The following is a 21,362-nucleotide window of genomic DNA, read 5'->3' as shown; positions in this document are numbered from 1 at the left end:
ACTTCTAAAGAATGAGAGTCCACCACCTTCTGAGGGACTCCTTTCCACTGTCAAACAGCTCTTACTGTCAGATGTTCTTCCTGTTGTTTAATCAGAATCTTGTATTTTGTACCTTGAATCTATTAGTTCAAGTCCTATCCTCCAGAGCAGGAGGAAACAAGCTTGCTCCATCTTCCACGTGACAGCCCTTTAGATATTTGAAGATGGCTATCATATCTCCTCTTGGTTGTCTCTTTACCAGGCTAAACATACCCAGTTCCCTCAACCGTTCCTCATAAGGCTCGGTTTCCAGACCCTTCACCATCTTGGTTGCCCTCCTCTGCACATGTTCCAGCTTGTCAATAGCCTTATATTGTGGCACCCAATATCATTCCAATAACAGCCTCATTATAACAATGCCAATTTTATCCAATTAATACAATTATTAAAACCAATTATTTATATACTGAATTATACAATTAAGTTAAAGTGGCCTCCTCATGTGCTAGATTTGATGGGTTCCTTTTTTTATTATTTTCTGTGTTCCAAAATCTTAATAATTTCCATTACATCCCCTTCAAGATAATAATCCCTTATACAACAGCTATAATCTCATGGTTTCACTTCATATTGATTAATAAGTAATTTATAAAGTTTCAAGTGAGTTACTCAGTTTGTAATCATTGTTCTTTTCTGTGTGTGGTATTCCCCACCCCCACCCTGTGATGTTGTCCCAACCATATATGGTGTTGTGTCCTTCATTCTTCCAACTGTTGATATTTCCCATCATGACTCGGGGGAAGCAGTTATCTCAGTTTTCCAAAAGCCTCTGTGTCACTTCATCCCATGATTCAAGAGCTTGTTAGAGATCCCTCTGTTCCAACAAATAAACTGTCCTTGCCATTTTTTTCAACCTAGGAAGAGTGGTCTGATTCCAAAGTCCAATTATTAATATGGAGACCTCTGACCTTGCAGCTGGCAGACTCCTTTCTTCCTATCAGCTGAACATTTATAGCCAGTTATCCTTCCAGTTAGATTACATTCATAATTGTCTCAGTCTCCTTCACTTTCCTTTGAAAATAATGGAGAGTAGGGGAGTTTTCTTTCTATATTCCAACATAGTCCTTTCAAAGAGTGAAACTTCCCTCCCTTTCTCTCTCCCTCCATTCCACTCATACACGCAGTTCCAGTTTGATGCTAAATTCCATTATATTAATCCAGTTCCTTTCAATCTCACATTTTGTATTATATTTTAATGTTGCATTCCAAAGAGGGTTGCCAAATCAGAAATGTAGAAGAAAAACTTTGAAGAAACAACCATGGAGTCCCCTCCCCCCACTGTCTCTGGCACTGAATGAAACCTTATCTCAATTCCAGCCTTTAAATCCTTGCAGCCGAAATGTTCCGCAGTTTGTCATCTCATCGCTCCTAGCACGCGCCTGTACTTTACTCCAATTAAAGCCGAATTAGCAGGATATCCTCTGTTTCCAGGAATGGATTGGGGGGGGGGGAGTCACGGCAGTCAGAGTGCTCCATGCACCCAGTGCCTTTGCCTGCCCTCGCATTCCATAGGGAGTGCCAGACTGCAGGGCAATCCACAGGTGAAAGCCCATACCTCTCCCACCTAGAGAGGAATTCAAAGAATGAGTTTTCCCCATCATTCTTTGTTTATCTCTGTCTGTATCTCCCTGAGATGTCAAGGAAAACCTCCATTCCTGGCACAGGCAGAAACAGGAAGCCTGGGTCATAGTATTCAAATTATCCTTTTCTAAATGCTCACAGACCAACTGTTCTAGGACCTTTCCTGGAATCAATGTCAAGCTCTCCGGTCAGTAGTTACCTGGGTCTTCTTTTCCCCCTTTTTGAAGAAAGGGACAATATTTACCTGCCTCCAGACTTTAAGGATCTCAACTGTTCTCCAAGAATTCTCAAAGATTATAGACAGAGGCTCTGAGATTACACCCACAAGCTCCTTTAGTACCCTTGGGTACCCTTTAGTACCCATCAGGCCCTGGAGATTTGACTTTAAAGGAGCTAGGTGTTCCCTAACCACCTCCTTTCATATCTTGGGCTGCAGCTTCCTCCTTGCATCATTTATTCAGTTACCTCTAGGTTGGGCACTGCGTGTTCTTTCTCTTGTTTCAAATCTAGCCAAAGAAACTGTTGTTATTATTTTTAACCTCTTTTGCAAGCCTAAGATAATTCTGAACTTTGGTCTGCCCAACCATCTCCCTGCAACTGTTGGCTACTTATGTACACTCTTCCTTCATGGTTTTCCTTTCTTCCATTTCTTACATATTCGTTTCTTATATCTCAGCTTATCTGAATGCTCCTTATGCAGCCACACGTCTCTCATTTTTCTTTCTTGTTGGAATTTTGAAGGCCCTTGTGCCTTCAATATTTCACCTTTAAGAATCTCCCATCCATTTTGGACTCCTTCTCTTTGAGCATTTATGACCATGGGACTTTGATCCGTAGTTACTTAAGCTTTTTGAAATCAGCCTTCTTATTTTTTTTTTTAAATGATATTTATTGAAAATTTTTCAAATTACAAAAAAAGACAAAGCAGAGAAAGAAAAAAGAAAAAACAGAAAAGGGGGGGGAAGCAAACCACATCCAACAATACAAATTCAAAAAAACAAAAATACACCACAAAGCGTGTTCTCACTAGCAGAGAGCACGTGTTGCGGTTGGGGAGCAGGCCACCATCATGATTAGGCAAATTTGGAGAACCCAAGCCGGTAGGGGGTTAAATTGGGTTGCTGGGGATTTTTCGGTGTTGCTAATTTGGAGGAGGAGTCAGAGTCTATAAATTGAGGAGTTAGACTAGGGGACGTCCTCTTGGCCGTTTTGCATCGGATCACCCGCCCCCCCTCCCTCTTATAGGGTGGTTCTTGGGTTCATTTGACCTTGCTATGCCTGTCATGGGGTCGTTCGCCTTTGAGCGGGGGCCTGGTAGGAATTTTGCCATTTGGCTGATTGGCTGTTGCCATTTGGTTTTTGCCTACTGCGTAGCAAATCGTCACAACTTGTAAGGTTGGCGGTTAGGCATTGGTTAAATTGGTGCTTGGAGGGGTAAGGTGCCTATCCCTCCAAATGATGCGAATGGGAATTCCGTTAAAGGAATCCAGGGGCTTGCCATTCTTTCGTCCTTGTCCGTGGTGCCGGGCTTGGGCCGTGCAAGCCCCACCGGAACATGAGGGTGAGAGGTGTTGGACTGAATTCCCAGCCTCATTTCTCCCCAACATTTGTTTCCCACGCTGGCTTCCGGTGGTGCCCGGAAGTTTCAGCTCTGTCCTCGGGGGCAAGGACAGATAGTCATAACCAATGCCTAAGCAACCACTCACATTTCTGTATTTTAATAAAGTTGTGGCCAAAATTATGCCAAAAACCTTAAACAAAAATGAACGTGTGCTGTGTGAATTTTTGGGGGGTGGCACTGCGGAACTCAACACGCAAACATACAAAAATAAAACCAACATTCTCAAATCTTCAACTTTCATTACCTTCTTTCTTTGACCTCCTCCTCCTCCCTTTTTTTGTATCCCAGTTATTAATTATCGCAGCAAATCCTTTCTATATTTTGTAATATTCCATCATTACATTACCTTGATCTATTTTCATCTTATCTTATAAAAAACCTTAAAACTTAAATCTTATTTTTACCCACTTCAAGTGAGAAGTGAAATCAGCCTTCTTAAAGTCCATAGTACATGTCCAACTACATTCAACTTTCTCCTATCTGTGTATAATAAAACCCAAGAGATCATTATCATTTTCTCCCAAGGTTCCCTGTAGTTTCACCATCGATCAGTTCTTCCCTGTTGGTGAGGACCAGATCCAAGAAAGGTGGTCCCCTTGTTGCTTTTTCCACCTTCTGTGGAATGGTATTGTCAGTAAGGCTATTGAGGAATTTGTTGGACTTTATATTATTGGAAAAGTTTGAGTTTCAATAGACAGCAGGGTAGCTGATCAATAGATCAATAGAAATCAAAAGATATCAATAGATATCAGGGCCCTGTGACAACTACATCTTTCCTTTTGGAATGTTTGGTAAGCTGCTCTAGACATACTTGCATGGCACAAAAATAACAGTGGTGCCACGTCACTGTAAAAATGATCCTCCCAAATTTAAGCACATTTGGTGGTATTCAGGCAAGTTTTAATTAGAGTAGCAACATTGATATAGATTAACATGACTAAGTTAGATCCATTAATTTCAGTTCGCCTACTCTGAGTAAAACTTGGTTTACTATCACTCATTAATTTCCATCACTTTTGAACAAGTGAACTTGATTATCAGCAATAGACATAAGTGAGATCAACAAAGGCAGAACTGGCTTGACTGCGTCCACTGATGATGATGGGCTTGCTGGTTCCTTTTTGGGTGTGTGGCAGATGTTGCTGGGGACATTTAGAAGCCTCTTGCCGAGCCCCTGATAAAATCTGTTGCCATGAGGGAGGCAAATCAAAGGAGTAATCTACAGGTATCTTCTGAGTTTGTTGGAGAACTGAATAGATTTCACCCTCATTCTGTCAAAGAACTAGTTCACCTAATGCAAATCTGGAGCACTGTAAATTAAAATAGGTTCTGTGAGTCAAAATACACTGGTTAACAGCATGAGGGAGCAAACCGCCTGCAAGCAAAAGTTTCTGTTTTTGCCCTCTATGAGATGCTGCTATTTCAGTGCTAGAGCATATAGCCTAGAACAGGGGTTGGCAAGGTTTACCTCGCCTGGGCCTGTTCACTCCAGCGGAGATCCCTCTGTGGGCTGGATCATGCATGAGCACGCACGACTTCTGGCGTCTGTGCAGACACGATTTCTGGAGTCTGAGCATGCACAGACACAATTTCCGGCACTGCAGGAGCGTGTCCCTGTGCCACCCTGCGCTGGTTTAGTGCAGCGCGTGGGGACTCGTTAAGCGGGCGGCTTGGTTTGGGGGCAGCTCTTGGGCAGGTTAAATGACCCCCATGGGGTTGCCTACCCCTGGCCTAGAACATGGCTATGCTACATAATGGTGTGCATGCAACCTTATTGAACTGTCAATGAGTTTTGTCTCCTAATAATGGACAAAGCAGAATGAAACTACTGTGGAACACGTTACAGAGTTAGTCCACTTGATTACTCATCAGACTTTGTATTTTCATATATTTTTGTGATTCAACTCATTACCACCTGTTTTTATCAATCCTAATTTTTACAGCTGAAACACTAGAAAAATGGCATTCTATAGCAACTTAACCTGGGTGTTTCAGAGGCTAATGCCTTTGTGAGGAAAAGACAGTGGTGGCTTTGACAGGTCACTGAAGGAGGTATGCATGTGTGAGCAAGGGCCAACAGGAAAAGGAGTAGCTGCCACAAGAAGGCCCAGTGGGGTATTAGCTGAATAGCAGGTGATAAGACAGCACAGCAGTTCAAACAAACTATATGGATTGTTTTGAAAGTTGTAAGATAAATGTAAACTCCAGTACACAGCTACTCTAGGGAATATGTATGACTCTTGATCATTCCCACCATTTTGCAGTCCAGACAAAATTCCCAAGCAGGAATGTATATATATTATACTGAATAGGACTGAAAATATATGTATAGTAGTCTTATTCTAAAGCTACCTTAGATGTCCACCGAAATATATTTTGGATCTGTGTTAATGCAGATTACATTTATAATATTGTGGCATGAGTTAAAATATATGTTGAAATTTCAGCTCTAAAACAGAGGACACAGAAGAGAGAGGACCACCCTGGAATCATGAAACGACAAAACGCCAACAAGCTAAAGAATCAGGCAAGGTATATTTAAATAGAAGCACATAAGAGAATACCCTGTGGTGGTTCTACTCTTTTAGGCCTTAAAGTACATGTGCATAGCAAACATCAAGTATGACTCTTTAAAATTAGTCAGTGGAAATGCTGATGATCTTTCGTTAGGAATAACCATAGTGGACCCCAACCTTTTCCATATTCCCTTTATGTTAGTCTGTAGAGCAACCACTACCATCAGATGATTTCTCAAACCTTCTCACAGCCTTGATTTCCAAGCTGGAAGAAAGGTGGGATGCAAACATGCACAGATAATGACTGTCATGTCATTGTTTGATATAGCAAGAATCGGGGAAGGAATGTCTTGAAAAGGCTATAACCTGAGTTTCACAATGTTTACTGTTAGATTTGTGCCCCAGGAGCTATGCTCGCTAAACCAAAAATCACTGGAGAATATAGAGGTGAGAAGGGCATACTTCAAGAGGAGACAACACCATCTTTCCCTAGGGTACAGCTGGCAAAAGATGGAAACGGTGAGTTACTTCTTGCTACTACTTTAATTTAATCTGAGTTCAGTACGGTTTACACTGTGCAGTTACAGCCTCCTGGGAAATATGGAGATGATGATTCTGGTATTGTCTTATGGGGTTGTTGTAACAATCACAGCTAGATAATTCATGCTTTAATTGCTCCATAAGGTGTAATATATATTTTTTCCATGAGAACAGTTGGAGAAGAACCCAGAACTTATATTAAACAGATAAATGGGGTACATGACTGCAACTCCCCCCCCATCAGGTTTGTCTGATCAGCTAAGAATAGAACAAGACCTTGTTTTCTAAATTATTCCAGTCCTGCTGTGCAATGACTTTAGTTTGAGCTTGTCTTGTCACTCAAACAATGAGCCCCCTCTCTCTTATGCATGCGGATTCTCTTGGCAAAAAGTTGGTGCTGCCTTTAAATGTTGTGATGACACGTGTGCTGTTTGTGAATCTTTTCTGACAGCTTCCCTAATGTAACCTGTTCTGCTTTCAAATATAAAAGAGCCTCGCCACAGTGTTTGTGAGCTGGAAGCTGGGCTCGTTTCATGCTGTTACATCTCTTCCAAGTATAAACACTGCTGTGTTAAAGCTTAATCCAGCCGTTAGATGCATTTGCGACTCCCACAGAAAGCCATTAGCCTGCCTCAGCAGGGTTTGCATGATAGCGGAGAGAAAACAGAATGGAATAGTTTGGGTGGGTGTGGATGGGGTTTGAATGTTCAAGAGCCAAATGTGGCTCTACCTGAAGAAGATGAATGGGGAAACGCTTTCAAATAATGTTGCTCTCCCTTTCAAGGAAAATATGAAACATATCCTTTTCCCAGTTTGTTATCATCATTTCAATTCTTTTCTTCCAGAGAACGACATTGTTGGATTAAAAACTTGGAAACTAAAGAATGCACTTTTTCTTTCTTTTCATAATAAATGACCTCTTGTTGAGTGTTATCTGCCCCAGTAGTTCTCAACCTTTACAAGTATTGAATATGCCCTCCATGCTAATTGTCACCATTTTAGGCTCTTTTAATTGAAATAACACATAATGGCAAACAACTGTTATGACCTCAATAATGCTTTTAAATTAATTTGTAAATGTGCCAAAATCAAACGAAGTGGCAAAAAATATTTCTTTATTCCCCCAATGTACCCCACCAATTATCAATTCAAGCAATTAATTCTAAGAGGTATTCAATACAAACTTCTTCATAACTATAAATTCATTCATCTCCCCAATGTACCCACCAATCAACCCTATTAATCAATTGCTAAAGGTATGGAAGATATTTTTACTTATAAAATATCATTTCCCCAGTAGACCCAATGATAAACCAACTAATCAATCAAATTACAACTAAATACAAATTTATTTATATCCAACTGAACTTAAATGCAATCCATTTGAAGTAATCCTCAAATGAATTAAAATGCAAACTTTCATAGTTACAAATGTAGCATATTCTGTACAGAATCAGAACCATCATTTGTATACTCCAGTGAAATCCCTAATCTCTGTAAATAAAGCTATTTATATATACAGTTCATGTAATAATCTGTTATATATATTTATTATTTTATTTATTTTCATTTTTTTTAATAAGCTAGTAGGCATGAGTAGCAAATCCTAAAACAGCCTCCAAAGATCTGCCCCTAAAACTTACCTCATCCAGGCCCCCACCCAAGAATTAGGCAACCCACATCCATAGAATTTATTCCTACAGAGCACCAGAAATACTCCCTGATAATGCCAAAACTCAGGCGCCCGAATGAAATCAGTAATTAGGATGAATGAAGACAATCAGTGGTCCACAGTAAGTAGTCCACTAAAATCCAATGAAGGGCCTTCAAGCCACCATGCCATGTATTCTACCTCCCGCCAATAAGCCCTATGTGTAGTGCAGTATCAAAGTCCAGAAAAACCTAGGCACAACACACCTCTGCAGACAAACCAGCAGAAGCATGGAGGGCAAGGTCAAAACTCGCTGTTTCCATGCCTTGCCACCACTTGTTCTTTTAAATGCACCTCACACTAAGTACCAACCAAGAAATAACAGCAGGGAAACCAGGCAAAAGTCACTCAGTGGCAATCTTGTGCTTGCCAATGGTCATAAATACCTCAGCGATAACCCAGCGCTCCTAGAGATGCCACTGTGAAGCAGAAGAGGAAAGCAGAGGAAATGATCGAGCCGTTTAGAGGAACATTCTTTGTGGATGGACCCCTTGGGTAACTCCACATCCCTTCCCAGTGGCCAGTGTCTCCAAGGTTGGGAACCACTGATCTACACATCCATCCTCAAGGTTGTGCTTTTGTTGTTGTTGCTACCTCAGATCCCACCCGAAGTCACCCTTTTGATTAGCTACTGTAACATTATGGTCAAACCTTAGGAGAGAAATGAGATACAAAACTGGATGTTGTTGAACATCAGTATGCTGTAGCTTCTCAAGCACTATTGAGTCCTAAGAAGGCTGGAAGCATAGCAGGCAGTAAGGACTGAGAATGTTGGTTGGCTGTAGATTTTTGAGGCATGCGTGGAGAGGCTGATACACTCATGGTAGTCCTACCTGAGAAACGCAGGATTCTGCTTTGCGATTTCAGCATTAAGAAGTTTAGGTAATGCATCAATTTTGTATAGGCTCGGGAAAGCTTGTAAGCAGGAATATTGCTCTAGTTTCAGATGATTATGTGTGCCTGGAAGCTTTGAAAACAGATGAAGAGAATTCAGGTCTGGCTCCAAGGACTCCCAAAGTGGTGCAAGTTCATGAGGAAGTGTATGATGACGTGGAAGGAATACAGAGAGAATTGTGAGTACTAACAGAGTGTCCAGGTGTAGATGTAAGTTTTGGAAATGTCTTTCGAAATCTGAAGCACATATTCATCACAACTCTTTTTAAAATTGTTTCTGTTGCAGTCAAACTTCTGATGCCCACAGCTCACTGACTTCAGAGACCTGTAAGTGTGAAAGTAACACCATCCTTTTTCTTAAAAAAAATAAAAATTAAGTTATAAAACAAGTATAACAAGGGTTATAATAGAGAAGTGGAAATAGCGTGCATAGAATGCTTTTTAAAAAGCATTATAATCCTAGTTCAGAACACCTTTGCCAATCCAAATTTGTGGTCTCCTGATAACCTCTAGTTGATGAGTAATGTACAAAATAGGAATTGGTGTTCAGTCTTTTTTCTTATTGTACAGGGTATAACCCTCTAGGAATCAGAAATAACGCTTTCTTCTCCATCCATTAAATCTGTTGAGGTTGCATGGCAGGGACGAGGGCCTTATAGCCCTCCAGATGTTGCTGGGACTACAACTCCCAGCTATGCTGGCTATGGCTCATGGGAGTTTAGTCCAACAACATCTAGGAAGACACAAGTTCTGCATCCATGCTGTATGGAGTTGTTCTAATGTGCCTTCCGAGTCTGAGGCATGTCTAGTCCCCGCTAATAGGATGCATGCTACATTCTGCCAGATCCCTTTGGGTCTGTCCCCAATGTTTTCTTAATCTGCTTGTGCACCTGTTCAGTGATTTGAGAGGTTCTTGTTCACCCTTATTTTGACGGGACCTTTATTATATAGCTTTTTTGTATTACTATAGTTTTCTTACTAAAAGAGCTCAAGGCAGCATACCTCCTACTCTTGTTTTCCCAAGTTAGGCCAAGTGATCGTATGGATCCATCACAAAAGATTACTGAGTGACTTTGGGTCAGTTATTATCATACTTTGAACAGGCCCACTGAAATCAATGGGGCTTAAAGTTAGTGGCTAACTGTCTCCAACTATGCATGAGTCAAACCCCTTGTGAGTGAGCAGATTCAATTTGCCTGCTTAACTATATTTGAAGCAACTGCATTTAAAATGTTCAGGGGTTATAATCGTACTGTCAGGGCCCTTTTATGAGAGACTGATTAGCCCACAATAATACTTAACAGCAGCCATTCTGTGTGTGATGGTGGAAGTCATAGTTATCCCTGTTTTTAAAATGTGTCTTTATGTTGAGGTTTAGTTGAGGGGAAAGTGCTAGTTTCTAATCTGGTCTTCTGGTTCAGTTATTTTATAGACTTCTCTTTTTTTGCTCTGGGAGTATATGGGCTGTATAGTATTAGCAAAGCTTATTAAAATAAGTTGGTATTTTAAAGACACTAGTTAAAGCACCATATAGGTATAGCTCATTTAACATGTCCTCATGTAGAGGTTTATAGGTTGAATAATTCAATGCTTATTGACCTTCCAATAGTGCCTTTCTTTTATGTGGAAGTACTCCTGTGGGTTATTCCCCTTGTAAGATGTGCTGAATTTGAAATTCACTTGACCCTTCCTTCTCCTTCACAACAATTTACAGGCAATCCATACACACACAGACACCAATCTGCCATGCTGGAAGGGGTTTGGATGAGGCAGAGGTATCCTTCCATCCAGCCCTGCTCTGTCACTGCTTCTGAGGAGTGCCCCACTTCTCCATACCCAAGCAGTAGGCAGGCAGAAGCTACCACAGGTGGTAGATAGTGGACTCCCCACCCCCATGCCCAAACAAGGCATTTCAGGGGAGAGGATGGAGCAACAGGTCTGACCCAGGTGTCTTTGCTTTACCAGTTGGGGAGCTCGTGCAGGGAAGAGGCATTTTTCTTGCCCTCCATTTGCCCTGGCCAACTTGAGCACCGTACAGGAAGCAACCATTTTGCACAGGTGTCCCTGCACATAAGCCCCCCTATTCTGCTCTCCGCACCTCCGTTCTGCCCTCTCCCAGGCCCCAAAGTACCTGCAAGTCGGCGATCGCGTATCAGTTGGACACACAGAAAATTCTTGCTGTCTATCGTACTGTAGTAGCAATGTGGATGCAGCAGTGGCTGGCCACCGAGTTTGGATTGCAGAGGGGGTTTCTGCTTAAGGCTTCAAAGAAATACTTGTGCTATGTTAATAAGGTATAATAAAAGGTCTGTTGTACATTAAACTTCGTTGCTATGTCCCTTAACATCTCTGAGCATTTGACTTTCTGTTCAGATAATAATTCACTGCTGGGAATTGTGTTTTTAAAGAGATCTAAATGTATATCAAGTTTCAGAGTATGCCTGTGAAGAAACCTATGAGGATGTTCGAAGTGAAGGCTATAGTTCAACCAAGTCAGAGTGAGTGCTTTTCCCCCTGTCTTTTACCTCAGAACTGGCAGCTTAAGTAGGTTTTCACACACTATGAAGGCAAAAACCTATGAATTTTCACTTTTGAACACCATTGGTGAAAAGGAAAGATACTCATTTAAATAAATAAATAGTATCTAGTAGTCCCTCAGAACACCCATGTTCCATTTAGACCTCTATACCATGAATTTGTCTAATCCCTTTCAAATACCTCTTGTTAGTAGAAATGACTATATATTGTGGTATTGAATTCCAGACATTAATTACGAATATGCCGTGTTCAGAATAATTGCCTTTTGCTAGTCTTAACCTTATTGCTAATCAACTTCACATTCATAAATGGTGATAAAGGATGAATGTGCATAACTTCCCAGTTCTGGGTTTAATCTGATTTTTTTAACCTTCTCTTTACCTAGTGATGTCAAAGAAAAGTTAAAGGGACTTGGGAAATTTTTCAAGAAAGGAAAATTCAAAATGAAGAATTCACACTTAAAAGAGAATTCACGGTATGTAGTCTTAATTTAAATCAACAGCTGCCCTTTATCCTGAAAACAAAGTAATTTTCCTTCATTTACTAGCCGGCTTCATGTGCATGTGACTATAAAGCTGCCTGGAACCCAGGACTGTCTCTGTACTGAAAAGGTGTCAGCCCCCAATTCTGGCATTTGGAGAGAGGAAAGGGCAGCTGATAATGTCAAATGCTTGCCAATACTCAACAGATAATTACATTTTATCTATTTTTGTATTTCTTTGGGATCAAAACACTGGGGAATATAGGAAGCTGGCTGAGACAGACCATTACTCTATCTAGTTCAGTATTGCCTATAGAAGTGTTTCCCAAACTTGGGCCTCCAGCTGGTTTTGGACTACAACTCCCATCAGCCCTAGCCATCAGGACCAGTGGTCAGGGATGATGGGAGTTGTAGTCCAAAAACAGTTGGAAACCCATGTTTGTAAACACTAGTCTATACTGATTGGCAGTAGCTCTCCAAGGCTTCAGACCAGAATCTGTTCCAGCCCCACCGCAGCATGCTGGGGGACTGAACCAGGGACCTTCTGCACATAGGGCAAATGCTCTAGCTACAGACCTTCCCTCTCCCCACCCTTGCCAGGAGTCTCAAGAAAATGATTATGTAACTTGTAATTCCAGGATCTGTTGTGCAACCTGCCAAAGGAATTCTAACACCTTGAACAGTTGCTTCATGCTCAGCTGCTCACTAGTGCTTGCATACATTTCAGCTGACTTCCTTCTGCATCAGCCTCTCTGCATAGCTGCCTCACCTTAGAATAGGGTAGTCATGTTAGGCTCTCCTCTTTGCCCATTCTTCTTCCACTGGTCCTATGATCTTGTTGCTGCTCAAGTCAGTAGGAGCTCTATTGGACAAAACACCCCCAGGACTTTACAAATGTAACTCTCTTATAATTATGTACCTGCTGTTAGTTACAAAATGGTGTTTGCCGTGATGGATATATGGATACGTAAGGATCCCAGTAGTGATGTATGGAAGTGAGAGCTGGACCATAAAGAAGGCTGATCGCCAAAGAATCGATGCTTTTGAATTATGATGCTGGAGGAGACTCTTGAGAGTCCCATGGACTTCAAGAAGATCAAACCTATCCATTCTGAAGGAAATTAGCCCTCAGTGCTCACTGGAAGGACATATCCTGAAGCTGAGGCTCCTGAAGATCCTGAAGATTGAGGGCACAAGGAGAAGGGGACGGCAGAGGACGAGATGGTTGGACTGTGTTCTTGAAGCTACCAGCATGAGTTCGACCAAACTGCAGGAGGCAGTGGAAAGCAGGAGTGCCTGGCGTTCCCTGGTCCATGGGGTCATGAAGAGTCGGACACGACTAAACGGCTAAACAACAACAAAGGATTTTTTTAAAGGCCAAGAGTTGGGTTCAAAAGGAGTGTATGACACAGATGGAGAGACTGCAGCCCTCTGGGTGGGACTCCAACTCCCATAATCCCTGATTAACACTGGTTAGGACTGATAAGAAACAGAGTCCTATGTGTAGAAGTCAAATAGCTCATGAACTCTTGAGGCCACTTTTCTCCTTGTCTTTTCATATATTCTATTCCTCCCTGCAGCATTGATTTATTCTTAGTTACTTAGCCATGTTAGCATAATACTGTAAACAGTACTGGATATGGTTAGGTAGCAGATGTCTAACAATTTGTTCTAATGTTCATCCAAAATGTAAGTGTGATGAGAAAGCGGATGTGTGCATGCAAAAGTCTTCTTCAAAGTCTTTAACTGCATACAACCAGTACTGAAATTTATGAACCATGTTGAAACGCACAACTTAGATTTTGTTTTGTTTTTCTCCTCAGCATTCTTTCCAGTTCTGCACCAAATCTGGGTAAGCTGATGTGTCCCATACTGGAAACTGCCTCCCTTTTAACACATTGGGGTTGTGGAGGTGAGGTGTCTCTGACACTGAGGATGGAGAAGTAGACAGGTCACTAGATGTAATTACTGGTTTTTATACACAGCCTATAATTTACATCATAACAATTGTTTACAACAAAATGCAGCCCAGACATATTTTCATGCACCTACTGCCACTGATCTCGCAGGATGAATCTGCCTTTGTGTGCACTGAAAACCCACAGAGCTATATTTCATACAAACCAGAATGTTATTTTCAAAGGTTACTGCTTGCTTAGCAATTTTAAGGCTTATTATACAGGTGCTGGGAAGGCAAATGACCCTCATGCCACAAGCAAGTTGCCTAGGATTTGAGAGGTGGCAATTTCCCTGATTTGAAGAGCAGGTTATCCACTTTCTGGATTTTTGAACAATTAGACGCTTTGTGAGTTGATTTAGATGGTGAGGCTGGTTTAATTCCGATTTGTGCATTAAATGGCTTGTAGAAGAGAAACAGGAGCTAGAGTCCAGCAGTGCCCCTAGATTACGGTATTGTTTGTAACTGAGTTAACTGTTGCAATGCTGAAACTTTAATGGACAGTTGCTCATCTGTCTGTGTTTCCCTTTTCTTCCATATCCTGCTCCAGATCAGAGCCGTAGCTAGGTGATCTTGCGCCCCTGGCAGAACCATCCAGATTGCACCCCCATCCATGGAGAAATTAGTTCTTCTTTCCCTTCTCCTCAAACCCCTTCCTCCACCCATACATTTCACCCAATTTTAAAAACCTTTTATTATGAGGCAATAATCAATATTTTTATTTATAGACATATTTATGGTCTATTTTAGCCAATTTGGCACCCCCCCTCGCCTGTGCCCCTAGCGGGGCCCACATCACCACCCCCTACCTATGGCCCTGCTCCAGATCACTTTGTTTCCTTTTGTGTCATGTCTATGAGATTATAAACCCTGTAGGCAGGGGATGTGGCCTGTTTAAAAATCTCTGTACAGCACTTAGGAAAGTTTAGGTACATTGTAAATGACAGATAATAACATCCACATGTGCTTTTGACAACAGATGTTATGGCCCCAGAAAGCATGGTGTATGACAACATCGACGCAGAACAAAATGATACAAAGTAGGTAAAAACTGTGATAAATGACATTTTGCTCTCATAACCAAAATTCTATCGCCAGCAGTAGTGTTATGTAAATAATTCTGCTGCTCTGAAGATGGACCTCCTGGTATGCTTGCTTAATACATAGACCACGGTGAATTTATTTGAGCAAGAATACTTCTAGTACTCCATTTTGAGCCACACCATCTGCCTCGGAATATGAAGGATTTGCATTTGGTTTTATTTATGCTACAGTCTCAATAGATCTTAAGAGCATTCCCTTTGTGCAAAGGGAGCTAGCGATTTCTGAAAATTATTGGCATTCTCCCCAAGCAACACATTTCCAGCAATCTTTGGAGGGGCCATGATAGCAGGACAAAAACAAAACAGGTTTGCAGCATAGATGTACCCCATAGACTGCTTTTCGTGTGGATCCAGGATCACTCCCCCCCCCCCCCCCAGTTTGTGAATTGTGGCAATGGCTCTAGGTTATCAGATGTGATGACAAGCTGGAGTCTTGAATCCATGGTGGTGGTGGTGGTGGTGGTGTGTGTGTGTGTGTGTGTGTGTGTGTGTGTGTGCTGGCTGCTGGCACCTGTAGTCACATCCTGCCTAGGAGGCCTCCCCATGTGGAGCTCTGCAGCCCGCCCCCCACAACCTCCCACACCACATGCAAGCTTGAAAAAGCCTCCTACTGAATGCAGAGCCGGGGGCATTTCGGAGGGGAAGACTTGCAGCTTGGGAAGGAAGGGTTAACCCTCCTGTCATCATGCACAGTGACCTCCCCCAAACAAAACCATCCCCTGCCTCAATTGGATTGCAAATAAGCTTCAAGTTTTCAAGTTTAATTGCAGTTGGATAAGGTGGGGAGGTTATAGAAAGTGTGTGTGTGTGTGTGTGTGTGTGTGTGAATGTTACTGAGAATGAATGGGTGTGTGCACTGCATGTCTATATGAATGTATGTATGTGTGCAGTGTGAGAATGTGTGTGGGAGATAGAGATGGTGCAAATGAGCATGATAAAAACGAATTAGTTTTTCAGCAGCATGAGAATAATTGACTACTAAATGTATAACTGTCTCTTCGTGGGGTAGAAAGCCATGGAGATGAAATTCATGCGGCATTCGAAGGAAATCTTAATTTTTGACACCTGTTCTATGTTTACATTTTTTATATATAAAAAAATCCCTTTCAGCTCTACAGCTGAATAAAACTGCTTCGTTCTCCACTTGCAACCTATTGAACTGCAAGACTGTGTACTGCTGTAACTACATGATTCCTATTGGAAAATGTTTTTGTGATTCAGTGGTGCATGAAATGAGGCCTGTTTGTGTGGGGTATTGTGGTTGATCTCGCTGATACTCATTGTCTCTCTTTGGAGCATCAGCATTTTTTGCAGCATGTGTGCCATTAGGAAACCTGGTGTTTCCCTTTTTCTCTGGAGAGAAAAATGAGATTCATAAAATGGGAAGTTAAAGTTCCTCAAGTCAAAAGAGAAGGGTTGGTGGAGAAATGTTGATGGCCCCAAAATGCAATGAAAATATGTATTTGTCATTATTTCCTATTTGCTTCAGGAAGCTATGGGAATCTATCCTAAAACAAATCCACTCTCTTTGCTCCTCACTAAATATTAGTAATGGAAAGCCTTGAAACAACTGTAGTTGATCCCCCTCTCCACAAACTATAATTAGTGGAAATAAATCGGGTTCTGAAACCATGCTTTGACTGTACCTTGTTCTCTCACTAATTGTAGTTTAAGCAAACCGGAGGTTCCTGTGTTTGGACATCAAGGGAACCATGGTTGGTTTGAAATCATGTTTTACAGAAGAGAGGGAACCCAGCCCAAGCTCTCCAAGGCTCACTTCTGTAGCAACAAATCATGGTTTCTCATTGCCTCCAAACTAAGCTGTAATTTTTTATTTCTCTAATATTTGCTAGTGTCCTTTTGTTCTTCTGTCCTTTTGGTATTTAAAAAGTTTCCGTGTGTACGTAGACACAATTCCTGTATTGTAAAGCTAACGTTTAGAGATGCAGGATAGAAGTAATTTAAATTGGATATAAAGTCTATGTTGACTAGAAAATACATTTGGCTTAATAAATTTTCTCCCTTAATAACCTTTACAAATGATATCTTCTAGATTAAATGGCATTCTTACAACAGACTCCTATGCATGTTATTTTGAAGTATGTTCAGTGAGATCTGTGACATTTTCCTTTGCATGTCTATGCAGAAGTAAGTTCTATTGAGTTCAGTGGGACTTGCTTCCAGATACGTATACTCAACATGGATGCTTTCTTCTCACTTGTGAAAAGTGCTCTTATATGTCTCCATCTTACTCCAATACCACCCCACTTTTGTTCTGAATTGCTTACATTGAGTTGCTGGTTTATCATATGTATATTCTTTCTTCATAGGCCTTCCTCAAGAAATTTCTTCAAAGTCAAGAAACATGCTTTAGAGAAGAATAGCAAGATGACAAAAGAAGAAAAGCAGTTTAGAGAGAAGTTCATGGTAGGTTTCCTTATTTTGTTTTTACAAAAAGCTTGGATTATGTTGGCATGGTTACCTGCAATGCAGAGTCAACTCTTGCATGTGTATGCATGAAAGTCTATTGCGCAATCTATCACCTCCTGTCATGTACAGAACTGTGAGCTGCAACGTTCCAGAAAACTGTTCTGTTTAAATTATTTTGTCATTAGTTGTATAGGTAATTTTTCAGCAGTTTGCCAAGGATTCTGGGCGTTGGTTCAGATAGAAACCTGCGAGCTGCAAAGTATAGAAGTACCTGAAGAATTGTAGGCTGCAGAACGCAGCAATCATTACGGCACACGTTTGCTAGAAACATACTAATATAGGGCTCCAATACAAGGAAATGTTTTCTAGATCTGATGCTGATTTTTCAAATCAGCTGCTTGAGCCCAGTCAGGAGTATTTCCAGCTACTTATATGATGTCTCTGGTAAGCCAGGACATAAACCTCCTAAGAGGTTATCCCAGTTTTGATGCTTGACACTTTCCAGCAGCTGAACACCCCCAGGAACTGTTTGTATGATCTTTATAGTGTTTTAGGTGGTGATGGTTAGGATTTACGATGCTGGAGACAGCACTTGTTACACGTTTCTAGCTGTCCCCTCCCAATGTTTTCCATAGTTTATTATTTAATGGAGTTGAACTGAAACAGTCTAATTTTTTTTAAAAAATCTAGTGTTCATTTTCATTTTAAATCTGCTTCTGAGACTTTGGGGGAATCAACCTTGTTGCTGCTATATTTTGGGAGCCCTAATACCTGGCAAACAGCGTTTCCGTGCACTGCTCTGGTTTCGCCAGAAGCGGCTTAGTCATGCTGGCCACATGACCCGTAAAAACTGTCTGTGGACAAACGCCGGCTCCCTCGGCCAGTAAAGCAAGATGAGCGCAGCAACCCGTGTCGTTCGCGACTGGTCTTAACCATCAGGGGTCCTTTACCTTTACCTTTAATACCTGGTGGGTTGGATACTAGGATTATTTTGAAACAAACCAAACCAAACCAACCGTAGGCATCATTCATATATTTCATGGTCTATTCAGAAAGCTGCAGATCCTCCTTAATAGTGATTAGAAATGTTCAAACTCATGATATAGCCTGAAACAACTAGTTCTTCTGCGCGCCCAATGAAGGTTTGACCTTGCATTTCTCAAACATTCATCCATATGCTCAGTCCTCCCGATGCTGTGTGGCAGCCTACTTCTGAAACATGAGACTTTGCAAAGCAGCTTGTGATGTAAGTTTGTGTATATCTTTTGTTCAAAGGACCATTCAGGATGCCCAAGCCCTTTTAGCTACCTATGCTTAATTGAAAGTAACCCCATTATTTTCAATGGGTCTTTTTCCATTAAGTGTACTTTGGATTGCATCTTTATTTATTTTCTTATTCCCTTCTCTCAGTATGATAAGGAGATTGGGGTAATCAATACCGCAGTTGCACACTGCTCAAATACTTTGACCAAAGGAAAACTTGACTTGAGGATCACGGCGGGCGAGCAACTTGAAGTCATTGATATTACGGAAGGGAACCAATTGATATGTCGGAATTCTGAAGGCAAATGTAAGTTTTCCGAGTGGTGTTGAATGGAACAGCCATGTTTTAAGCAGAGCATAAACAAAACAGTTTGGGTGGGTAAGAGGAGAGTTGGTAGTCTCAATTATCACAAACTGGGTATTGGGTATTGCAAGGAAGCAATCTGAATGTGTAAGTAGCTCAAATTAAATTCTGGGCTCCCCAGACCTTTCTACAGCTGAGAACCTGACTCCTTTTTCTCCAGAAACCAAAACTCTGCTACCAATGATGGACTATGGATTATTTACTTGGATCAGTATTTGACTCTGGCAGTTTGAATTAGGAAAACTTATTCTTGGCATATCTTTAACTATTCACCAGTTTTAAGGCATTTACCGTATTTTTCTGTGTATGACTATGTTTTTTTCCTTAAAAATGTCAACAGTTAGGGGGCATCTTATACACAGATACATCTTCCCTCATTTTCTTAAATCTGAGTTCCCCCAAAATAGGGGGCGTCTTATAGATGGAAAAATACGGTATGTTTGGAGGATTTTGCATATGCCTAAAATATTAAGAAAGATTTATGAATATAATTTATTTTATTCTTTCCTAGATGGATTTGTGCTACTAGAACACTTGAATTTCAGGTAGGTTTTGTGTATTTTTTATCCCGATGTTAAGAGAACAATTTCATAAGCATTTTTGCTTGAGGTTTAGTGTGGCAGGGTCTGGTACTTTTGTTTGTTCTTTGAGACAATTAAAGTAAGAGGCTCCTTAATAATTTTATTTTGGGAATGATTCGTGTTCTTACATAGCTGCATTGTTTTATACTTTCTGGATGCCCCATGATCATATTTTAAAGTAGCTGCGTTCTAAGTCAAACACCAGTCAAACACTAAGGGAGTTGCTTCTTTTGTTTCCCAATGTATTTATCACCAATAAATAAATACCCATGTGCAAATCTGGGGTAAAGTTGTGCCTTTTCTTTTGTAGCAGACATTAGTACTGTACATCTGCAGCACAACTGTTTCCTATGAAGTGATGATGTATCGATGGCATCCACCGAAAATAAGCACCAGTAAGAAACTTCTTTGCGTGGGAAGAAATAGAATTGAGTTGTCGATGGCAAACTGAATGCTAAGCTTGAATTCTTCAGTAGCTCACAGTTAACAGCTGCCACTTGCTTGAATGATAGACAAGGAGTTGAGCATGGTTGCTTTCCAATATTGCAAGTTCAAAATTGTTTTTCAAGTTCATGCTGTGCCATTTGTGTGACTTGATAATTTAGATTCTAGCTAACTGCAGGGATCCCAAGACCCTAGCGCACATGCTTAATGAACCTGCATATGTATAGGAGGCTTTCGTCAGATTTTGTTTCCAGCTCCCATCCCCTCCTGAACAAGAGGATTTTCAGTTATGACAGATGGAGAACATGTAAAGTTCCTGTGCATGTGCAGAAATCACCTTGGTTCCTTGGATCATGGCCAGCATACTTACCATTTTGTGTGTGAAACAGCTGGTCTGTGTGTGTTGTCAATGATGAAAATGTAAGCCTTGGCATTTGTACTGTATGCTCCTATATTAAGCCTGCATCAATCCCTGTACATATTAGATGTGCTGTTGGCATACTTGAAACATTCCTTGTAGATGTAAATAAAATGAAGTATGAAATGACATTTAATAGATTGTTTTTGAAGGCAATTCTGCTTAAAACTTGGCTTCCTGTTTTTATTTAACTTAATCTGTAAGTAGCTTAAATAAAACAAGGGAAGTAGCTTTGAGTTAAGAACAAATGGCCATGGGGGGGGGGGCTAGTTCAAAGATGAGAGGCCTTGACACAAATGCATGTTGGCCTGTTCTTCTGGTTTTGTGGTAAATGGGGTGGTTTCCTTCTAGATTTACATTACAGTGGTACCTCGGGTTAAGTACTTAATTCGTTCTGGAGGTCTGTTCTTAACCTGAAACTGTTCTTAACCTGAAGCACCACTTTAGCTAATGGGGCCTCCTGCTGCCGCCGCACCGCCAGAGCACGATTTCTGTTCTTATCCTGAAGCAAAGTTCTTAACCTGAAGCACTATTTCTGGGTTAGCAGAGTCTGTAACCTGAAGCGTATGTAACCTGAAGCGTCTGTAACCCGAGGTACCACTGTATCTTCACAGCCAGGCATCCCATGGTAAACTGTGCAAAGAAGGGTTGAATGGGAGTATGTGCAATGAATATCTGAACTTATTGTAGAAGACTCGCCAAAGAAAGTAAAACTAATGCAGATTGGTAAAAATAGGCACCGTGTGCACAGAGGCCTTGAAAACTACATTGTTTCAAGTTTGCACAATCAAATTAGAATTTCTGTTTGTTTCAAGATGTTATAACAATTAATTGGCTTTGTTAGAAAACAGGATTCGTTATGTAGAAATGGCACTTGTTAC

At 41.0% G+C, this 21,362-nt stretch overlaps 2 protein-coding genes across 4 annotated transcripts in view; one reads left to right on the top strand and one right to left on the bottom strand.

The window, feature by feature from the left end:
• FYB2 (FYN binding protein 2) overlaps positions 1–20,612 on the top strand; it is a 34,981-nt gene extending 14,369 nt beyond the window's left edge. For 2 of the 3 annotated variants that reach the window (XM_081011770.1, XM_081011772.1), the window contains exons 8-19: positions 5,689–5,773; positions 6,150–6,276; positions 8,949–9,081; positions 9,189–9,229; positions 11,331–11,400; positions 11,826–11,915; positions 13,745–13,773; positions 14,858–14,918; positions 17,312–17,408; positions 18,822–18,981; positions 19,550–19,583; positions 19,930–20,612. In XM_081011770.1, the coding sequence (XP_080867896.1) occupies positions 5,689–5,773; positions 6,150–6,276; positions 8,949–9,081; positions 9,189–9,229; positions 11,331–11,400; positions 11,826–11,915; positions 13,745–13,773; positions 14,858–14,918; positions 17,312–17,408; positions 18,822–18,981; positions 19,550–19,583; positions 19,930–19,939 (937 nt within the window). In that variant the 3' untranslated portion in view covers positions 19,940–20,612. The remainder of the gene's footprint in view (positions 1–5,688; positions 5,774–6,149; positions 6,277–8,948; positions 9,082–9,188; positions 9,230–11,330; positions 11,401–11,825; positions 11,916–13,744; positions 13,774–14,857; positions 14,919–17,311; positions 17,409–18,821; positions 18,982–19,549; positions 19,584–19,929) is intronic. The other variant, XM_081011771.1, reaches the window with a different exon arrangement.
• Positions 1–21,362, bottom strand: part of PRKAA2 (protein kinase AMP-activated catalytic subunit alpha 2) — a 63,374-nt gene that overhangs the window by 9,376 nt on the left and 32,636 nt on the right. The gene's annotated exons all lie outside the window — the stretch shown is intronic.

Source organism: Podarcis pityusensis (assembly GCF_964106645.2).
Source record: "Podarcis pityusensis genome assembly, chromosome: 6".
In the NCBI taxonomy this organism is placed as follows: Eukaryota; Metazoa; Chordata; class Lepidosauria; order Squamata; family Lacertidae; genus Podarcis; species Podarcis pityusensis.
The sequence above is the reverse complement of the archived record's forward strand: the minus strand, read 5'-3'. Positions and strand labels throughout refer to the sequence as shown.